This window comes from Tachyglossus aculeatus, chromosome 3, assembly GCF_015852505.1.
Source record: "Tachyglossus aculeatus isolate mTacAcu1 chromosome 3, mTacAcu1.pri, whole genome shotgun sequence".
Lineage (NCBI taxonomy): Eukaryota > Metazoa > Chordata > Mammalia > Monotremata > Tachyglossidae > Tachyglossus > Tachyglossus aculeatus.
The window spans coordinates 63,496,852-63,517,337 of NC_052068.1; the positions used below are offsets into that span (position 1 = coordinate 63,496,852).

Consider the following 20,486-nt stretch of genomic DNA (forward strand, 5'->3'; position numbering starts at 1 on the left):
ACACCCACAAAGTTGTCTGGGCCCCTAGCTTCACACCACTTATTTCTTCTTCCACTCATTATAAAAAACAGAAGAGTTCTACTTACTGCATCCACAATGGCTTTAGCAGATTCTGGACTGCACTTATAAGGGCTGTCAGCTACAGTGGTATTTGTGCTTTAAAAAAACCCAAACAAAACAGTTAATTTTCCACAGCATGAGTTAAAATGAAATAGATAGGTTCAAGAGAGCATACAACGATGGAGTTTGATCACTAAATTAAATTTTGGTCTGCTTGCTACTGAAAGTTGTATCATTCATTCAATTGTATTTATTGAGCATTTACTGTGTGCAGAGCACTGTTCTAAGAGGTTGAAAGAGCACAACAATAAACAGACACCTTCCCTGCCGCTGATGAGTTTACAGTCTACAGCTTACAATCCTGTTTAATGATAATATTAATAACAACAATAATAATAATAATGGTATTTGTTAAGCGCTTACTATGTGCAAAGCACTGTTCTAAGCGCTGGGGGTATACAAGGTGATCAGGTTGTCCCACACAGGGCTCAGTCTTCATCCCCATTTTACAGATGAGGTAACAGGTACAGAAGTTAAGTGGCTTGCCCAAGGTCACACAGATGACAAGTGGTGGAGTCAGGATTCGAACCCATGACCTCTGACTCCCAAGCCCATGCTCTTTCCACTGAGCCATGCTGCTTCTCTCGTTAAGTCAGACATTGTCAGCTTAAAATTGTCAGGACTTAAAACTGACGAAAGTAAGACGACTTGAGAAAAAAACATGTTAAAATTTAGAACTTTAGTACACTTGCAAATACTCTTCGTAGGAGTTTTCCTTTACCAAAAATCACATTTAAAATATTTTAAATGAGCCTACGAAAGGCTAGAAGATCAGTCTAAAAACAGAGCTCCAAGATTATGTTACAAACTGAAGAGTGTCATCACAGATTGATGCCTTTAAAGATAAGAGCTATGCCTTTTCCAAATTCCTGTGGTGCCCAATACTGGACACTGAATTAATAATAATAATAATAATAATAATGATGATGATGATGGTATTTGTTAAACGCTTACTATGTGCCGAGCACTGGTCTAAGCACATGGGTAGATACAAGCTTATCAGATTGTCCCACGTGAGGCTCACAGTCTTAATCCCCATTTTACAGATGAGGTAACTGAGGCACAGAGAACTTAAGTGACTTGCCCAAAGTCACACAGCTGACAAGTGGCGGAGCCGGGATTAGAACCCGCAACCTCTGACTCCCAAGCCTGGGCTCTTTCCACAAAGCACTACTGCTGCTTCTCTGAATTAACTGATGATGATCTGTGAACCAGTTACTTTCGTTCTAAAATGAACAGAATGAAGGCTGACTAAAATAGGAGCACTTTAACGTCGACATGCTTAACGTTTAAAATGTAAGGTTAAAACCTACCAGTTGATTTCTCCTCCATCTGTTTTCTTGGTTACCAAAGTCTTCCAGTGATCGTGAGTGTTTTTTATGACATCAATTGCGAAGTTCTGTAAGTTAGGAAGTGATATTTAGGTAATGAATAATTTTCCTGCTATTTTCTCAACCCCAGAGAATCACTTTGTCCAAAACCTGATGTCCAATTTTAAAGTCACTCAAGGAGTAAGTAGCAAACTGACTAGACAATTCATGCCCTACTCCTAAGGCTGAAGTAAATCTTAAATATATGTTTCATTCATCATTCAAGCACTTAGAACAGTGCTTGGCACATAGCAAGCGCTTAACAAATACCATTATTATTACTCAAGATTATTTCTCCCTATCCCCTACGATCATACCTTAAGAGTTACCTTTGATTCTCTTCTTATTCACCCCTCTGTATCCCATGTGGCCAAATCTGCCAATTTTCCAACTCTCCAACTGTGTTTCCAGAAGCAGGACTTTTTATTCCCCTCTCAAGCATACCCTTCTTTAAAGAGGACAAGTCTTATATAACCAACTAAAATACTTTGCAATGAATTTCACAGTGTTCCCAACTGGCTTCCTCAAACACCGCTATTCTCTACTCCTTGAGTCAACTTGCTCCCTCTCTTTCACATGTGATTTTCCCATTTGAGTCACGGCATACACCATTCCCTATCCTGAAAAGCTGTTCCCTTTCTGTTTTGCCAGATTGTGGCCCTTACCCACATCAATGGCACTAATTTGAGCCCCTGTGTGCAGAGCAGAGACAGTCTCTGCCTTTAATCAATCGTATTTATTGAGCGCTTACTGTGTGCAGAGCACTGTACTGAGCACTTGGGAAGTACAAGTTGGCAACATATAGAGACAGTCCCTACCCAACAGTGGGCTCACAGTCTAAAAGGTTTATAACCTACGGAGGGCTCAGGGAGATAAGTGGACACCCAAACCAAACTAGCAGCGCTTAGAACAGTGCTCAGCACATAGTAAGCACTTAACAAATACCATCATCGTCATTATTATAATAATTATTATTATACTGTGTTTATTATGCACAGAGCACTGTACTTGGGAGGGTAATAATAATAATAATAATGATGGCATTTATTAAGCGCTTACTATGGGCACTGTTCTAAGCGCTGGGGTGGATACAAGGTGATTAGGTTGTCCCACGTGGGGCTCACAGTCGTCATCCCCATTTGACAGATGAGGTAACTGAGGCCCAGACACGTGAAGTGACTTGCCCAAAATCTCACAGCTGACAGTTGGCAGAGCCGGCATTTGAACCCATGACCTCTGACTCCAAAGCCCGGGCTCTTTTCCACTGAGCCATGCTGCTTCTCCAATATACAATGTACAAAATAAGGCTTGTATATACACTATACAAAGATGCCCAGAAGTCTTCCCAAGTGACCCCTTTCACTACCCTGCCGGTGCTGTCCATTCCGGCTACTGCTATATCCCTCTGTACATCTTATCAATATGCTGTCTTTAACTCCCCTAGTTTAACTGAATGCTTAGGTTTCTGAATTTGCCTGTCTCCCAATTATTGAAATCAATGGTCTTTACTGAGCACTTGCTGCATGCAGATCACTGTACTAAGTGCTTGGGAGAGTACAACAGAATTGGTAGGCATTCTGAGTTTACAGTCTAGAGAACTGCTAGCTTCATTAGATTATAAAATTGAAGGCACATAGCCCCCATTTGTTTGTCGTTTGAAATTCCCCTCTGCACTTTGTACAGAGCTTTGCTCAAAACAGAAGTTCAAATACTGATGAACAAACTAGCTCTCTGCCTCCCTTCAAAGTCCGACTGAGAGCTCACCTCCTCCAGGAGGCCTTCCCAGACTGAGCCCCCCTCATCCTCTGCTCCTTCTCCCCATCATCCCACTCCCTCCCTCCTTCCCCTCCCCACAGCACTTGCGTATATTTGTACATATTTATCACGCTATTTTATTAATGATGTGTATATATCTATAATTCTATTTATTTTGATGGTATTGACACTTGTCTACTTTTTCTGTTTTGCTGTCTCCCCATTCTAGCCCATTGTTGGGTAGGGACCATCTCTATATGTTGCCAAACTGTACTTTCCAAGTGCTTACTACAGTGCTCTGCACACAGTAAGCGCTCAATAAATACGAATGAATGAATGATGGAGCTGTCCCTAAAAACCACTTACAATGTATGTTAACATGTTACCTTATTTTTGAATTCTGCATTAAAAGCAAACTGGTTCTCTGGTTTTCCATCGGGCACCTTATACCTTCTAAACCAGTCCACGGTTGCTTCTAGATATCCAGGTTTCAGCTCTCTGACATCATTGATATCTAAAAGGGGGGGAAAAAAAAAGACAAAGACACTCTTATGGATCTCCCAGTCTGCTGTGTTACATGCAAATCACATACTAGAGCCCAAATTGTGTCTAGTCTTGCTAAGACCATAAGTGCTTCCACAATGACATGCTGCTAGTCACAAGCTTTGACTTCACATTAACCTGAGTCTATCCCACCCAGTAACTGTTAGCGCTTTCCCCAACCCTCTCTGCAGAACACATTTCTGCTTCCAGGACCTCTATCAACCTCTGAGCCATCATAAGTGTCACAAGTAAGCAGTAAGTAGTAAGTAGTCGTGTTTTGGGAAGAATTAGATAGCCCGGTGGTTGCACTTGAGAATCACCACATTAAGGAAAGAGACAACTACATCAGTGCCTTTCAATCTCAATATCTAGTACGGTACAAAAACTAAGAAAAACTCAAAACGCTGGAAGGTGCGTGGCAAAGGGGTCATGGTCTACATGGTTGTCTAGTAAAAAAAAAATATTATTTCCCATCACCTTCTCTGGTCACAGGATCCTCTACACTGTAATTCATGCATTCATTCAATCATATTTATTGAACGCTTACTGTTGCAGAGCTCTGTACTAAGCTCTTGGAAAGTACTATTCGGCAACAGAGAGAGACAATCTCTACCCAACAATAGCCTCACAGTCTAGAAGGGGGTGACAGACAACAAAACAAGTGGACAGGCGTCAATACCAAAGCTTGTTGTGAGCAGGGAGTTCAATTATATTTATTGAGCTGTGTGCAGAGCACTGTACTAAGCACTTGGGAAAGTACAATACAGCAATAAATGTGTCCACATTGTTATAATGTACTCTTCCAGGCAATGAACACAATGCTCTGCACACAGTAAGCGCTTAATAAATAATGAATGAGCAGGTATGGAAATGTTTGTACAGATTACTCTATTTTACTTTTACATATTTACTATTCTATTTATTTTGTTAATGATGTGCATTTAGCTTTAATTCTATTTTTTCTGATGACTTGACACCTGTCCACATATTTTGTTGTCTGTCCCCCCCCTTCTAGACAGTGAGCTCATTGTTGGGTAGGGACTGTCTCTATATGTTGCCAACTTGTACTTCCCAAGCGCTTAGTACAGTGCTCTGCACACAGTAAGCACTCAATAAATACAACTGAATGAATGAATGAAAGGAGTTGTGCCGACAGAGATGGGGGCACACGCTCTGCTTCGCTCAATGAATCATTCCTGGACTACGCCCAATTTGAGATCTCCTCAAGAATATATTCATGTCCAGAAAAATATAAATCAGATGGTCTCTCTACTGGACAGCCAAGGGAACATGGTGCTCAATCAGCTGAATAAGAAGTACAATATGAAACTACCAACTTATTTAAGTTTCAAAAGAAGCTTAAGAAGTATTTAAATGGCACTTAATGGTTACACTGTTCATCATATGTGCTACAATACTGCTAAGATGGTCACTTGTTCAGGTTTTTACATTTAAAAGTTGTGGCAATAGGCTGGGGTGAAAGAAAAATTAACCCATCAGTCTAAACAGGATTCACTGTTTACTGTGGACAAGATCTTGAACTAGGTGTTTGGGGATTTGGGTTTATCACCTTTGACTATCTTATGGAGAGAGGAAAAAGCTCTCATTTTGAAGTATTACCAGTAAGCTTTCAGAGTTCTTCAATTTACAGCGCTGCTAGGGGGCATGTTTTCCTACTTGAGAGCTCAGTGTACGATTGTCAAGTTAAGACTAATGCCTCTATGAACCTTATTCCTCATAGGGCTTCCCAAGCAGAGTTAATTTAGAGGGCAAATTTGATATTAAGTGTGCCGTTGAAATCTGTTTGCAGAAGAGAGCTCAACTTTAGAGGAAAAGAACGACTATTACTGGGCTGTTATTCTGCCATCCAAGTTCTAACCTGTCCCTCGTGAAACTCCCAAATTTTATTTTAACTCACTAGTTCCAAGAAGTTCATCTCACCTGCAAATGTACTTTGACTAATCCCAGCTTGCCCATAATGTCAGGAAAAATCCCTTGCCTTGAGAAGTTTTCAGTTCCTCTCCTCCCCTACAAGCTACAAGGGCTTCCCAAGCAGAATTAATTTAGAGGGCAAATTTGATATTAAATATGCTGTTGAAATCTGTTTGCGGAAGAGAGCTTAACTTCAGAGGAAGAGAAAGACTATTACTGGGCTGTTATTCTGCCAGACAGTTCTAACCCTGTCCCTCATGGAACTCCCCAATTTTATTTTAACTCACTAGTTCCAGGAAGTTCATCTCACCTGCAAGTGTACTTTATGACTAATCCCAGCTTGCCCATAATGTCAGAAAATAGGCCTTGCCCTGAGAAGTTTTCAGTTCCTCTCCCTTCTACAAACTACTGAAAAGACTGGAGTTGAGAGGATGTCTAAAGGATGTAAGTGGAGGAACTGTCAGAATTTGTTCCGAGGAAAAGAGTCTTCCTCGGGCCAAATTCTGACAGTTCCTCCACTTTCCTCAACAGCCCTTCTGTTGTGAACCAGAAGTGGGAAAGACAGTGAGGCGGGGATAAAACTACTGCCAAGCATGTGTAGGAAGCAAAGTGCTCTGCAGCCAGTAAACACTCAATACAACCAAGTGATTCCTGGCCTGCTGGCCCTTTTTTTTTTGGCCATTTGTTAGGCACTTACAACGTGCCAGGCACTGTACTAAGTGACAGTGTAGATACAAGGTTGGATGCCGTCCATGTCCTACAAGGGGTTCACAGCTTTAATCCCCATTTTACAGATGAGGTAACTGAAGCCCAGAAGTGAAGTAACTTGTTCAAGCTCCTGAACACAGCACACAACTACTTTCCAGTTCAACTAATGCCTCCATGAACCTTATTCCCCATAGGGCTTCCCAAGCATAATTAATTTAGAGGGCAAATTTGATATTGTGTTCAATGCCAGAGAAGACATACGGCAAAGATGGCTACTGTCCTACTTTGAAACAGAGGTTCTGGAAATAAAGTGGTTGCCTTTAAGTCATCTAATGTAATTCCAGGTTTCAGGGCTCTTCCAAATACTTTTTTCTTTATTTACCATTATAATTGGCTGCTTCGGGATCTTCAACATTGATTGCAATGATTTTCCAATCAGTTTCACCCTCATCAATCAAGGCTAATGTGCCCAGAATTTTCACTTTGATGACTTCACCTCTCGCACACACCTGCAAGACAGAATACAACCCTAAGCCAAGATAAAATTAGACTTTCAAAAAATGATAATAATTGTCACTTCACAGGAAGTTCTCTTTGGCAAATTTAGCACCTCTGAATGAGCAGGTGCTTAGTTGCAACCTCCACAATATGGGGCCCCAAGGTGAGCTCTCCATGGTGTCTTTGAAACAACAAAAGCTACCAATGTGGCATGCCAGGAGGGCTGAATTTGGGCTCTAAAACATCCACTGGTCATGCCAAGATGAAAATCGCTAATGTGTTTAAGTACATAACAAGAAGTGAGATTATGAAAGCCAATATTTTATTCAAAAGCCAGTAACACCACTAGATTTTAGGCACGTCCTACTGTGGGGATGGGAAAAAATGGTCAACATTCAATTTCTTTAGGTTGTATTTAACTACTGTTCTGCCCAGCCCGAGGAAGACCAGCTACAAATGGTACCATCATTATTAGAGTTACTGGCTGAAATTACAGAGCTTCCATTTCAACTCTCAAGGCCAGCTCCTCAGAGAGAGCCATTTCAAACACCAAAGTGGATCAAGAAATTGCCTGTGAGACCAACAAATTTCTAAAAATTATTTAGAAATGCAGTTACCTTGTTTCCAATTTCACATACATCAATGGGATCATTATCGCCACAGCAGCCAGTATCCTTGTCTTTACATCCTGGATCTTCCCAAGTCTAACATAAAACATAACATTACTCCCACACTTAGGTTTTAAAGCACTCCACTTTACCTAGAATAAGAGAACTGAGTTTTTCAGCCAGGAGGGCTCAACTACATTCAAAACTTTCTTCATCCACTACCAGGGACCTTAATAGTTCCCACTCAAATCTGTCAGACCAAGCCCACCCCCTCCAGGAGACAGTCAAATCGATTTCCTACATCCCACATCTTCCCAACAGCTTCCCCTAGCATGTATAGTTTATATATATATATATATATATATATATTTTTTTTTTTTAAATTGATATATTCCACTTATACATTTCCCCAAAATCCTGATATTACCATTTGTATCTATGTTTTTAGTCCCGCTCCTATTTATAATGATGTGTGACCATTTCTGTTACCAAAGACTGTAAACTGAGGACAGAAACCATACGGCAGAAACCAGAGAAGCAGCGTGGCTCAGTGTAAAGAGCACGGGCTTTGGAGTCAGAGGTCAGGGGTTCAAATCCTGGCTCTGCCAACTGTCAGCTGTGTGACTTTGGGCAAGTCACTTCACTTCTCTGTGCCTCAGTTACCTCATCTGTAAAATGGGGATTAAGACTGTGAGCCTCCCGTGGGACAACCTGATCACCTTGTAACCTCCCCAGCGCCTAGAACAGTGCTTTGCACATAGTAAGCACTTAATAAATGCCATCATTATTGTTATTATTATTATGGCCTTCCATTCTATAAACATTCGACAGTATTTAGTTCAGTGTTTGGCACATGGTAAGTGTCCAATAAATAATACTACTCAGAGAAGTTGCCTAAGCCGTTACGTTTTTGGTCATTTTAGCATAATCAGAAGAAAATACTCAAATGTAGTACATGTTTTTCATCTTACAAGATGCTTAATAGTCAGTATGGCTGTTGGTTAGCTTATGCTACCTAAGGTGATTTTGCACAAGTACTTTGAGATTCCATAATTTGAGTCCACAGCGTAGGACACTACAGTTCTCTTTTAAAGTCAAAGGGAAAACATGAACCCTGATGAAGGGGTAGGAAACCTCAAACTAGAAGCTAATAGTTCCAGGTGGGTTTAATAATATCACCAATATGGGAGGTTGAGTCATCTTCCACTGTAATTTGGGGTGTGGGAGGTGGCTGGATCATTAAATTACAGCTCTGTCAGCGATCCCAGATATTTGTTGAGCTTCTGATGTACCAAGGCACTACCTGAACGTTGGGAACCCTCTTAGATTGTAAGCCCCGTAAAGGACAGGGACCGTGTCAAATCTCCACATATGTACTCTCTCCCAGCATCTATTAGAGTACTTTGCACACACTAAGGGTTGAATACTATTACTCCCGGGCCAGAAGAGGAAGGGAGAAAGCAGGAAAGAGTCTTAACTAAATGAAGAGGTTATGATCGGAGAATCAAGTCATCAGGACAAAGTCCTGCCCTTCGCGGGGGATGAAGCAGACTTTGGTTGGGAAGGGGGACTCCAGCTGGGAACTTCATGGCGGTAGGGGAGAATCTGGGTTGAGAGACATGAGTATTGGTCAGCACAGCTCAATCGTTATATGAAAGTCATTCTGCAGTCACTCCCCTTTAGGTATGTGTTAGGCATTAATTTCATGTCAAGCAATGTTCCGAGTGCTGGGGCAGACACAGGTTCATCAGGTTGGAACCCAGTCCGACTCTCAAAGACTCCTCCTCTAGACTGTAAGCTCACTGTGGGCAGGGAACATGTCTACCAACTGTTATATTGTACTCTTCCAAGTGTGTAGTACACTTCTCTGCACACAGTAAGCACTTTAATACAACTTATTGATCCAAGTAGGAGGGTTCTAGAACATGGACTGAATTCCCATTTTGCAGTTGAGGCAACAGGCAAGGAAAAGTTAAATGGCTTGCCCATGGTCACATGACCTTGCTCAGGCTGTGGGCAGAAGCTGAAGTTACTGTATTCCAGGAGCAAGGGCAGCCAGACTCCTGAGTCCCCTCAAGTACCTTGCACCCCAAGAAAAGCAACTCCCCAGAGAGAACACTAAATTCCAGGGTTGTGGATCTAGTTCTTGACAGAGATCCCCAAGTGTTATCTCCAACTAGACCATAAGCTCACTGTGAGCGGGGAATGTGCCTGCTAATTTCTTGCGTGCACTGTACTCTCCCAAGCACTTAGGACAGTGCTCTGCACAAAGTACGTGCTCAGTAAATGCCACTGATTGAAATTATGATGAAGGTGAGCAGGAGAACCTATAGAAAACCAGGCCTCAATCTGTGCATCACTTGGTTGTACAGCCATGAATTTATAACCTATTCTTTCCAGAAAAGTTGAGATTCATGAACTAAGCCAGTCAATACAGGATTAAAAGGTAGGGATTGGCCCTTAAAATTGACATTTTTCCTTCCCTTGTAAATTCTTATTGCTTCTTCAAAGTTGATACAAAGTTGATACATGCAACACGCCAAAAATTCTGTATCAAGCCCAATCAGGGGTTCTTATTGAGCAGTTTCTGTGTGCAGAGTAGGTAAACACAATCTGTGCTCTTAAAGAGCTTAAAAATCAAGAAACAGTTACACCCAGCCTAATGAAAGAAAATGATCCAGAACTCCCATTCAGCATATCTGTGACACGATCAATACGCTGATGGGGTCTACGATGGCAGAGGAGCTTTTATGTTGCAACCTTTTTTTAAAAAAAGTAAGTATCCCTAGAGAACAATTAGAAAATGTTAGATGTTCATAACATTAATTGCATGCCTACCTTTCACATTCTCTTGAGATATGTGCTGTTCCACAGCAAATGCCCTAGTGAATACCTATTCTGGCCTGTGTTTTGTTTAAATAGGTTCAAGAGATTTTGAAAATGTTTACTTCTTTAGGATAGACAATTTTCAGCATTTGTTTAAACCAACTAGTGTGGGAACATACCTGGGGAATGGCACCATAGTTCCAAATGTAACCCTTATGCGGAAACACATTTGCAACATAACGGAGTTTCCCCTTCTTGACATCTTGCTTAATTGGGTTTAAAGGATCCTTCGTTGCAATCTGAAAGATAAAATTTAATTCAAGTTGTGGTTATCCACTTCACTTTGAAACACTATTCGACTGTTTTGGGTCGTTTCCTTTTAGTTATCTGAGGATTTCCCTTGATTCCATCTCTGAAACTGATAATAATTGATAATTATAGTATTTGTTAAGCACTTACTACGTGCCAAGCACTGTTCTAAACACTGGACTAGATACAGGGTAATCAAGTTGTCCCACGTGGGGCTCACAGTCTTACTCCCCATTTTACAGATGAGTCAACTGAGGCACAGAGAAATTAAGTGGCTTGCCCAAGGTCACACAGCAGACAAGTGGCGTCCTCTGACTCCAAAGCCCGGGCTCTTTCCACCAAGGCAAGCTGCTTCTGTACTTTACTGTTTATCAAACTAATGTTGACCAGTCTAGCTTGACTATGTCTCAATCCCCAGAAATTTCAGAAGGGAGTTCCCTCCAAATATGAAGGAACAATGACTGACCAGAACACAGAATCCATCTGAATCCATCCTCTCAAAATTTTGATAGGGGCGAAAACGAGGTCACAACTGCCTTGCCTGATACTGTCCCTTTAAAGATTAAACATAAAAACTCAATCCCGATCTGAATCCACCAGAGAAAAGAAGCATTATTACCTCCATCTTTGCATTAGTCCAGCGAGGTACTTCCACAACCATGTGGAACACATTCTGAAAAATCCAAGTAAAAAAAAAAAAGATAGTGAACAGAAGAAACTACTTGGATTAAAACAGTTACTTCCTCATTCGGTCCTCTTCAGAAAATTGCAAGATTGCTTTATGACATTCACTTTCATTCTTGTTCTGGTCCCTTAAAATAATTAGATTTTGAAAAGTGCTTTCAAGCATTCAACTTAATGAAGGCCATTCAAGTCAAACCTATTCAGTTCTATTCTAAAGGGCATTTTCATTAGACCCTGTGGTTAGAACAGTGTTTAGGGGACACACATCAGACAACGTGAGACTGTAAGAAACAATTTGTTGGCATGTGAGCATGCACGTGACTACGGACAAGGGAGCATTACAGCATAAATTAGCCTTCGTGTGGTGTTTGGTAACAACTCAACACCTGAAGTACAGGAAGACCATGGCATTCCTACTTTGACACTGGCTTCCCCTACTCATTTCTGCAAGATGCATACATATTACCTTTGGTAGGGTCAGAGTACCGTGAAAGAAGCAGGGATTAAAAGTTACCTTCTCAAGCTTTCTGGGTTTTTTTTGTATTCTTCACAGTGGGTAAGAAGAAGCACCATTTAAGCAATAAAATAGTAAGCTGACTGGCTAGGTCTGAATAAAAGGGAATTAGGCTTCATCTAATTTCTGCTGAACCAAAATTATGGTGCAATTGCCATTTACAAGGCGGTCACCCGCAGCATTATTTCCTTGCATCAAGCGGGAACAGTAGGGCAGATCATGAGGGAGTAAATCTTTGTTTAAGGCAGACTTGCTCTGACACTGTAATTTCTGTACCCTTAATTAGCTTGGAAGACAAAGAGGCCTGCAGTTTTAAATACTGTAAAGCTTGCAAGTGCTAATTATTTAGTGCTTCCTTGTCAGATCAAAGCAAATGAAGTTAGATGCTGCGCACTGATCAAGGCTACAAGCCTTATACTAGAATAATGGTAATTTGTGTAGAACAAGTTGTAATAAGCCAAAAAACAGGTGAAGACTTACCACTAAGAAAATAGGAATAATTGTCAGTCTTTGGAGATGACAACATTTGTTTTACACACTCAATTTAGCACCAGATTAGTCATTCATGCCCCATGGATACCATATCTAAAAAGTGACCAATTTCCATAAACAAATGAAATGAACAAAAAGAAAAATAAATCTAGTATTTGGGAAGTCTAAGTAGTACCACTCCAACATTTCAGAAGGTTGGAGACAAATGAAGTTCATGAGGGGTACCCTGCTTTTTGGGAAAGGTACGGGCATGTAACACCCTGGGTGTGAGGACTTTAATCAATCATGAAGTTAGAGAATCATAACTGAGATGGACTTGGAAGTTCACTCATGCTTTGTTGAGATGGGGGGGGTGGGGAGGGACCTACAGATAAGATTGATCATCCATTTTTGGGTCCAACACTGAACCAATAGTGGTTCCTTTCTTGTGTGCACGTTTGCAAGAAAGCTTGCTGCAAAGATGGGTCACTAGATTCATACTGATGATGACGATGGGGCGTCCAGTCAGAACTGAAGGATGAGCCTTGGTCCTAAGACTTCAGGACCGATGCAGAAAGTCTGATAGTGGGTGTGCACTCAACCTTCTAAGTCCTGGTCCCACTGGGGCCCAAAGTGCACGGAGCAAGGTTCACAGGCAGTGGGGGAATAGCGGGTTGCCAAATGCACCCGTGGCCTTTACCCACATTAGCCAGCCACGGACAGAATGTCTCCCCTGTAAACTGGGATAAACATGAATGAAACGTTTCCTTGGGAGGTCATCTAGAAGCTGCAAAACAGGGCCTTCAGAATTGTAACAAGGTCTTAAAAGAGCTCATCATGAAACGGGAAGATTCTGCTCACTGGAAACGTAGGGTTCCTGGCTCTGTAAAACCGAGCCCTTCTTTCACTCAGGAGCGCCACAAGAAATAGTTTTCTACTAGGTTTATTTAGCACATTGCAATTAAAATAAGATGAAGCGACCGTGTCAGACCCTATTTGTTTCCTGCAAATGACCAGCTCAGTAAACCAGGTGAACTTTTTTACCAAATAGAGATCCTCTCATTTTATCCTCCTCTAGCTCTTGATCAGTTAGCCCTTTAATGCAAAGAGAAAGGAATTAGGGGGAAAAAATATTTTTCACATGAAGGGGCACAACCAACTGAAGGACACATTTTTGCCTTGGGTTTACACTGCAACCAATATAGCTAGAGATGGTCTTTTATAAAAAATGAGTTTTTAAACTCAATATTACAAGCCTGATGACATCTTCTAGACTGTGAGCCCGTTGTTGGGTAGGGACTGTCTCTATGTTGCTGACTTGTACTTCCCAAGCACTAAGCGCTCAATAAATACGACTGAATGAATGAGACTGATGACCACTACGCAGCACAAGCCTACACTTGATTATGATCTACTGAGGCATCAAGTGGGGAAACAGATTTTTCAAGCATACCTCCAAATTTAGGTCTGTTTACATGAGGTAGCTGACCCTGGGCCAGGTTTTGGAAACTCCCTCAATCCTGCTATGCCAACTCAATCTTAACTAAACAAGGAGGCAGCTGACCAAACACTCCTGTCCCTGACTGATGATAGTGACAATGATTAAAACTACTTAATTAAGATGGATTTTTAGGCCTACTGGGCACTAAACTGTGTCATTTAGTTCACTAGGGGAGGTCCAAGAAGTCCCAGCTGGCCCCAGATAGATCAGAGCAGAACAAGCAGCACCTGTTAAGGAACTAAATCACCATGCTTTCCTTTGGTCTAGCCACGTCCCAGTAAATATCAGTAAGGGTCATCTGAATCCATATCCTCGTCTAGTTTACTTCAGGTCTGAGACTACTTCAAAAAGCAGAAAAAAGGGCCAGCATTTTCCCCCCATTTTCCTTCATCAGGTACAGAAAGTAAAAAGGTCTCAATTTCTCACCTTCCAACTCTGATAGCCCGATGACCAAGACCAGACCCTTACCCTAAAGAGCATCAGAAGCTTCCTTCTTAAGGACAAAAATACAAGCAACACAAGTTCTGCACTGATTACGCAAAAACAGGGCCAAGCGCCAGGGTTTTAAGACGTGGCTATTTTAGGCAATTTAGTTCATGCAATCAGCCAAAGCACTCTGGAGCCCTTTATTCAGAGAGGAAATGAAACAGGAAAATATCACTGACATTATTTGCCCTCTTCCTTCCCATGTGGTTTGTATAGCTCAAGGGAGCTAAAGGGCAAGCCTGTTCCAGCTTCAGGTCCAAGTCTCTTGAGGTACAATTTGATGCCCTCTTGCTCCTTCTAGTACCACACGATATGAGCAAGGACTGAAGTTGGATTGAATTTTTCACAATTACACGCACACTAGAGGTTAAGAACCTTGATTCATTACTTCCAAGGCACAAGCTGAATTTGGAACCCTGGTTTTGTTGAGACTACAAGTCACGGACGTAGCGTTATTGTCTTGCTGATAAAAGAAAAGCAGGTGTTGCAAAGCCTTGCTCTTCAATTTGTAATTATGGGTAGTCTTCTTGGTTGAATAGGACATTTACAAAAGAAAGCACCAAGCCATCCTAGAAACCAGTTAGGAGGGTTTTAGATTTGCTCTTCTGTGGCCTTACTAATGTATTACTGGGTCTAAACGGAATATCCAGTGTAAGTGAAGAACTGTATCGGTAATTTGTAGAAGTTACTGGAATGTACTTTCTCCAAATGTTTCAGAAAAATAGCGCATTTGAGGAGCTAAGGGAAAGCAAGCACAGTTTTGCTTGCATGCTTTCTGAAATCTACAAATGATTTTTTTTGTTGGGGGGCGGGAGGGCATGAGTTTTTGGAAAAGAAAATGGAAGGGGCCTTGTGTGTTTGATTCTGCAAGTGGTGGCCTGCAATGTAAAGTGACGTTTGTCTGGTCTTTCCTTGTAGGTTTTCAAATCACATTACCCTGAAAGATATGGTGGTACTTCAGCACTTCTCAAATACTAGATAAATTTCACATTTTTCTCCTTATCTTGCTATGTAATCTGGTGACTAGAAAAGCTAAGGACACACCACCTTCTAGATGAGAAGCACTTTACCATCCTCAGGATCTTAGACATGCTAAAAGTGAGACACCTCCAGTGATTACACCAAGGGGCTTTACCTTCTGCCCTAAGCTGAGGTTTTTAAAAAAACTTGCACTGGATAGGCAGTGTAACTTTATGGAACGTGCCTGCAACAGAGAAAAACATCTAATGAACTCACTCATTCTTAACCAGTGACTATGTTGGCACACGGCAGGAGGCGATTCAAGCTGGACACGTCACCAGCGATTTCCAGAGTCTGAGGTCCTTCTTCCCCAGTAACTGTATCCATTTTCCTGTAAATAGCTACTTTTTAAAAGTCAATCTAGGATCCATCAGCAGTCAATGGTGTTGACTAAACAATTACTATATGCTGAGCGAGGTATTACTTGTTTGGAAGAGTACAACAGGATTAGCAGGCACCTTCCAATGAGTTTACAGTCTAGAGGACATATACATAGGAAATGCAAACCAGCTTAGTATGGTCTTTGAGCAAAGGATAGTTGTTCTCCCTGGCTTCTAGCCCCAGTCCTGGATTCTTTTTTCCCCTCCACTATCCCAATACTGCTCACAGATCAATTTAAGTCCTTCTCGAGCTGATAGTATCCCTAACTTTCTCATCTGGAATGCTTTATTCTAATCAATCTTGAACCTAATCTTGAACCGCATCTGGAATGCTTTATTCTAATCAATCTTGAACCTAATGGCAGTTTCTGCCTGCACAAGCCTACAAACCTACCCCCTTCAACCTTCAAGAGATGCGGGGAGATCTGGTGAAGAATTATTCCATCTCCTCCTTGACTGAACCCTTCATGTATATTTTAAATCACACTCCTTTGCTCATCATCTCATCAAACTGGAATCCCTAGTCTTTTCAGTCTATCACCATATGGAACTGGTCCCATCCCTTGATCATTTTGCTTCCTTCTCGATATTATTTTCCAGCTCTACCGCGTTTATTTTATAGCTTATGCTATTATAGCTGCAGCTGTAAATCCAACTCTGCTGGAAGACGTTTTCACTACGCACTATGGCTAGAACGCCGTTAGGCAATTGGGGAACATTTGTCTGAAAATCTGAACCTGTTTGGAACCAGGATGCTGTGGTATCAGACATGGAATACCATGAAGTGAGTTTTCCTTAACATGGAGTTTTGTGAGACTGAGCCAGCCACCCATGTTTTAGGAAACTGGGTGGTCTGAGATATGGAGTGTAAAACTGTGCCTTCTGAGAGATGTCCATAATTTTGCTAGCCATTTTGCCTGCTTCACAGTGAACTAGCTGAGGGAACAATCAGCAATGGCTCCAAGATTTCCCCCATGTCACAACTGATAACTCAGAGCCTATTAGCGCACAGTTTTGATCCTTTTTCCCAGGTGCCTATCCTGCATTTGCTCACCTGACATTCTTCCTCTCATCTACTCAATTTTGAGCTCTTCACTTATCCCTCACCCAGAATAACCGTCAACCAAAAACTTGGAGATTTCACTGCACACTCCCTTTTCCAAAAAGACCAATCAATATTTTTGAGCACCTACTGAGTGCAGAGTATTGTGCTAAGCACTGGAGAATACTACTGAATTGGAAGACAACCTTATATAGGAAAAAAAAAAGATGAAGTGCTCAAGCAGACTAGAATGATAAGTATTAAAAAAGCATGACAAAAGGCAGTGAGTATAAAATGTAAAAGTGCGACAAGGAATAGGGGAGAAGACACTGAGGAAAACCTCCTGAAGACGGTGGGATTTCAGCAGGGCTACATTATTTATGGAAAATATTAAATGCCAACATTGTTTAAAAATGGTGAGAAGTGTTACATAAAACTGGTGACAGCAAAACTGTATCTTAAGTTAAATAAAAAATAAAATTGAGTTGTGAAACTTCATCACAGCCGTTTAGAAAAATATCTTTTTCCAACTGTCCCCTATATGCCTATTTGCCCCTTCAGAAGACTCAGGCAGGAAAATTGGGGAGGTATATTTTCTCCCCTTAAGGAAACCATATTTTCTTTCTCTCCGGGACAGGACGGGCTGTGTTCTTTTAAGTGGCTCACTAATCCTAAACCTCATTAATGATTCAGCCATCTTGCCAGATGTGGCTAGTTTAAATTCCTCATGTCACTCATAACAAGTCCTGCACTGGATCTTCCATGCCTCCAATACAGAAGCTATTTGCAGAAGCATCCCTAAAGGGTGGGGGGCTGGCAGGATTGGGTGGTAGTGGAAGGGGGTGGGGGGGAAATATTGTTTTCAACAACAGGCAGCATGGCCTTGTGGACAGGAGTCAGAGGTTCAGCTCTACTACGTGACTTGTCCAACTTACCTCATCTGTAAAATGGGGATTAGTCTGTGAGCCCCATGTGAGACTCAGACTGTGTCCAACCTGATTACCTTTGATCTACCCCAGGGCTTAGAACAGTGCCTGGAACATAGTAAGTGCTTAATAAATACTTAAAAAAAACTAAAGCAAAACAAAAACCACCTACCTGAAGCTCAGTCCATAAATCTCTTGGGACTGAACTCCACTACTGCCTCCCTTAAGGAGGGGCTCTGGAAAGCCCCAAGCCCCATCTAGACCCTATGATAGAGGCAGCAGGACAATTGGTGGGATACCCATGACTCGACATGAGTCTTCTAGACTGTGATCCCACTGCTGGGTAGGGACTGTCTCTATGTGTTGCCAACTTGTACTTCCCAAGCGCTTAGTACAGTAATCTGCACACAGTAAGCACTCAGTAAATACGATTGACTGATTGACAACTGTTTAATCTGTCCCTCCCCTAGGGATGGCCCTGGACAATTGTCCAGCAGTTCTACAAACCTGCCTAGGAACTCTCAGAGAAAGAACACCCCGTCCTGATAATTGGTCTACTTCAAGTCTATTGGCTTCTATCTAGGACCTCGTGGGTCACCTTCACAATCTGATTTAGCTTTGCTCATTGATCTACTATTAAAAAAAACCTCTACTGGAACTTCTCTAAAAACTTCTCTCATTAAAGACCAAACTAGAGAATTCACTGAACCTCAGAAGTGACAGGGACTGGATCAACACCAGCGCTTAGCTTCCAGTAAGCACTTAAATATCACTATTATCATTATTGATAACTCTTTACTGTCTCTTTTGATCCTAAATGGACCAATTACACCACCATCATCAAATAGCCATTCTGAAACCTTAACCACCTTGCTGCTTGGTATAAGTGAGAACTTGTTTCTTTGCATGGTCCTCTTCAAATTCCTTTTTGATCTGCCTTCAACGCTGTTCCCGCTTAAACTACCACTCTTAAAATGAAAAAAAATCACATCCTTTTGAGAATAAAAAAGCCCATTACAGGATAACTTTTATGCTGTGATGACTGACCCCTTTTGCCAGGCCAGTAAGGTTTCTATTTTAGATAGTCTTCTTTCCATTCTGTGTCCCAATTTTACCTGAACTTTTAATACCTCCTTCAGGCTTTAGCTACTCCTTTCCATTTTTTAATGAAGGGGTTTATTTTATTGTAGTTTTCTTTCTAAGACTAAAGGCCTTAATAAATGCTGAGTCTAAGGCCTTCTAGACTGTGAGCCCGCTGTAGGGTAGGGACCATCTCTATATGTTGCCAACTTGTATTTCCCAAGCGCTTAGTACAGTGCTCTGCACACAGTAAGCGCTCAATAAATACGATTGAATGAATGAATAAAGCTTTTTTTTCTTAGCCATCCCTCCAATAAATTGTATTTATTGAGTGTTTACCGAGTGGAGAGCACGATATTAAGAGTTTGGGAGAGTTCGATACAACAGAGTTGGTAGACACAGTCCCTGCCCACAATGAACTCAGACTGGGAAGGGAGAGAGATATTAATATAAATAATCGTGGCTATGTACATACCTGATGTGGGGCTGAGAGAGGGGTGAAAAAAGGGAGCAAATCAGGGTGACGCCAAACAGAGTTTGAAAAGAGGAAATCAGGGCTTAGTCGGGGAAGGCCTCTTGGAGTTGATGTGCTTTCAGTAAGGCTTTGAACGTGGGGAGAGTAACTGTCTGTCGGATTTGAAGAGGGAGGACATTCCAGGTTAGAGGGAGGATGTGGGCAAGAGGTCCGCGGCAAGATAGATGATATCGAGATACAATGAGTAGCTTGGCATTAGAGATGCAAAATCTGCAGGCTGGGTTGTAGTAGGAGAGCAGTGAGGTTAGGTATGATGGGGCAAGGTGATTGAGTGCTTTAAATAATAATGATGGCATTTATTAAGTGCTTACTATGTGCAAAGCACTGTTTTAAGCGCTAATAAGGAGCTTCTGTTTGATACCAAGGTGGATGGGCAACCACTGGAGATTCTTGAGAAGTGGGGAAGACGTGGACTGAACATATTTGTAGAAAAATAATCCAGGCAGCAGAGTGTAATATGGACTGGAGTGGGGAGAAACTGGAGTCAGGGAGGTCAGGAAGGAGGCTGATACAGTAATCAAGGCAGGAGAGGACAAATGCTTGGATTAATGTGGTAGAACTTTGAATGGAGAGGAAAGGGTGGAGTTTAGCTATGTTGTGAAGGTAGAACCGTCAGGATTTGGTTACAGATGGAATACGTGGGATGAACGAGAGCTGTGGTGATGGGAAAAATCAGCGGGGAAGACAGGGTTGTGGTGGGAAGATAAGGAATTGTGTTTTGGACCTGTTAAGTTTGAAGTGGCAGTGCGACATCCAAGTAGAGATGTCTTGAGGGCAGGAGAAAATGCAGGACTGCAAAGAGGGAGAGAGATCGGGGCTGGAAATGTAGATTCGGGAATCAAACACATAGAGGTAGTAGTTGAAGCCATGACAGCAAATGAGTTCAAGGAGTGGGTGTAAATAGAGAATAGAAGTAGACCCAGAACTGAGCCTTGAGGGACTTGCACAGTTACAGGATGGAAGGCAGAGGAGGAGCCAGTGAAAGAGACTGAGAATGAATGGCCAAAGAGATAGGAAGAGAACCAGGAGTGGACAATGTCACTGAAGCTGAGGATGGATGTTTCCAGGAGAAGGGGGTGGTCAAAGGCAACTGAGAGGCTGGAGGAGGATTAGGATGGAGTAGAGGCCACTGGATTTGGCAATAAGGAGATCATATGTGACCGTTGAGGGGATGGTTG

At 41.8% G+C, this 20,486-nt stretch overlaps 1 protein-coding gene across 1 annotated transcript in view; it reads right to left on the reverse strand.

Moving 5' to 3' along the window:
* PPA1 (inorganic pyrophosphatase 1) overlaps nt 1–20,486 on the reverse strand; it is a 42,442-nt gene that overhangs the window by 3,226 nt on the left and 18,730 nt on the right. The window contains exons 3-9 of the mRNA XM_038744069.1: nt 11,289–11,342; nt 10,540–10,659; nt 7,544–7,630; nt 6,811–6,937; nt 3,632–3,759; nt 1,434–1,519; nt 87–156 (exon numbers count right to left, since the gene is read on the reverse strand). Coding sequence (XP_038599997.1) covers nt 87–156; nt 1,434–1,519; nt 3,632–3,759; nt 6,811–6,937; nt 7,544–7,630; nt 10,540–10,659; nt 11,289–11,342 — 672 coding nt within the window. The remainder of the gene's footprint in view (nt 1–86; nt 157–1,433; nt 1,520–3,631; nt 3,760–6,810; nt 6,938–7,543; nt 7,631–10,539; nt 10,660–11,288; nt 11,343–20,486) is intronic.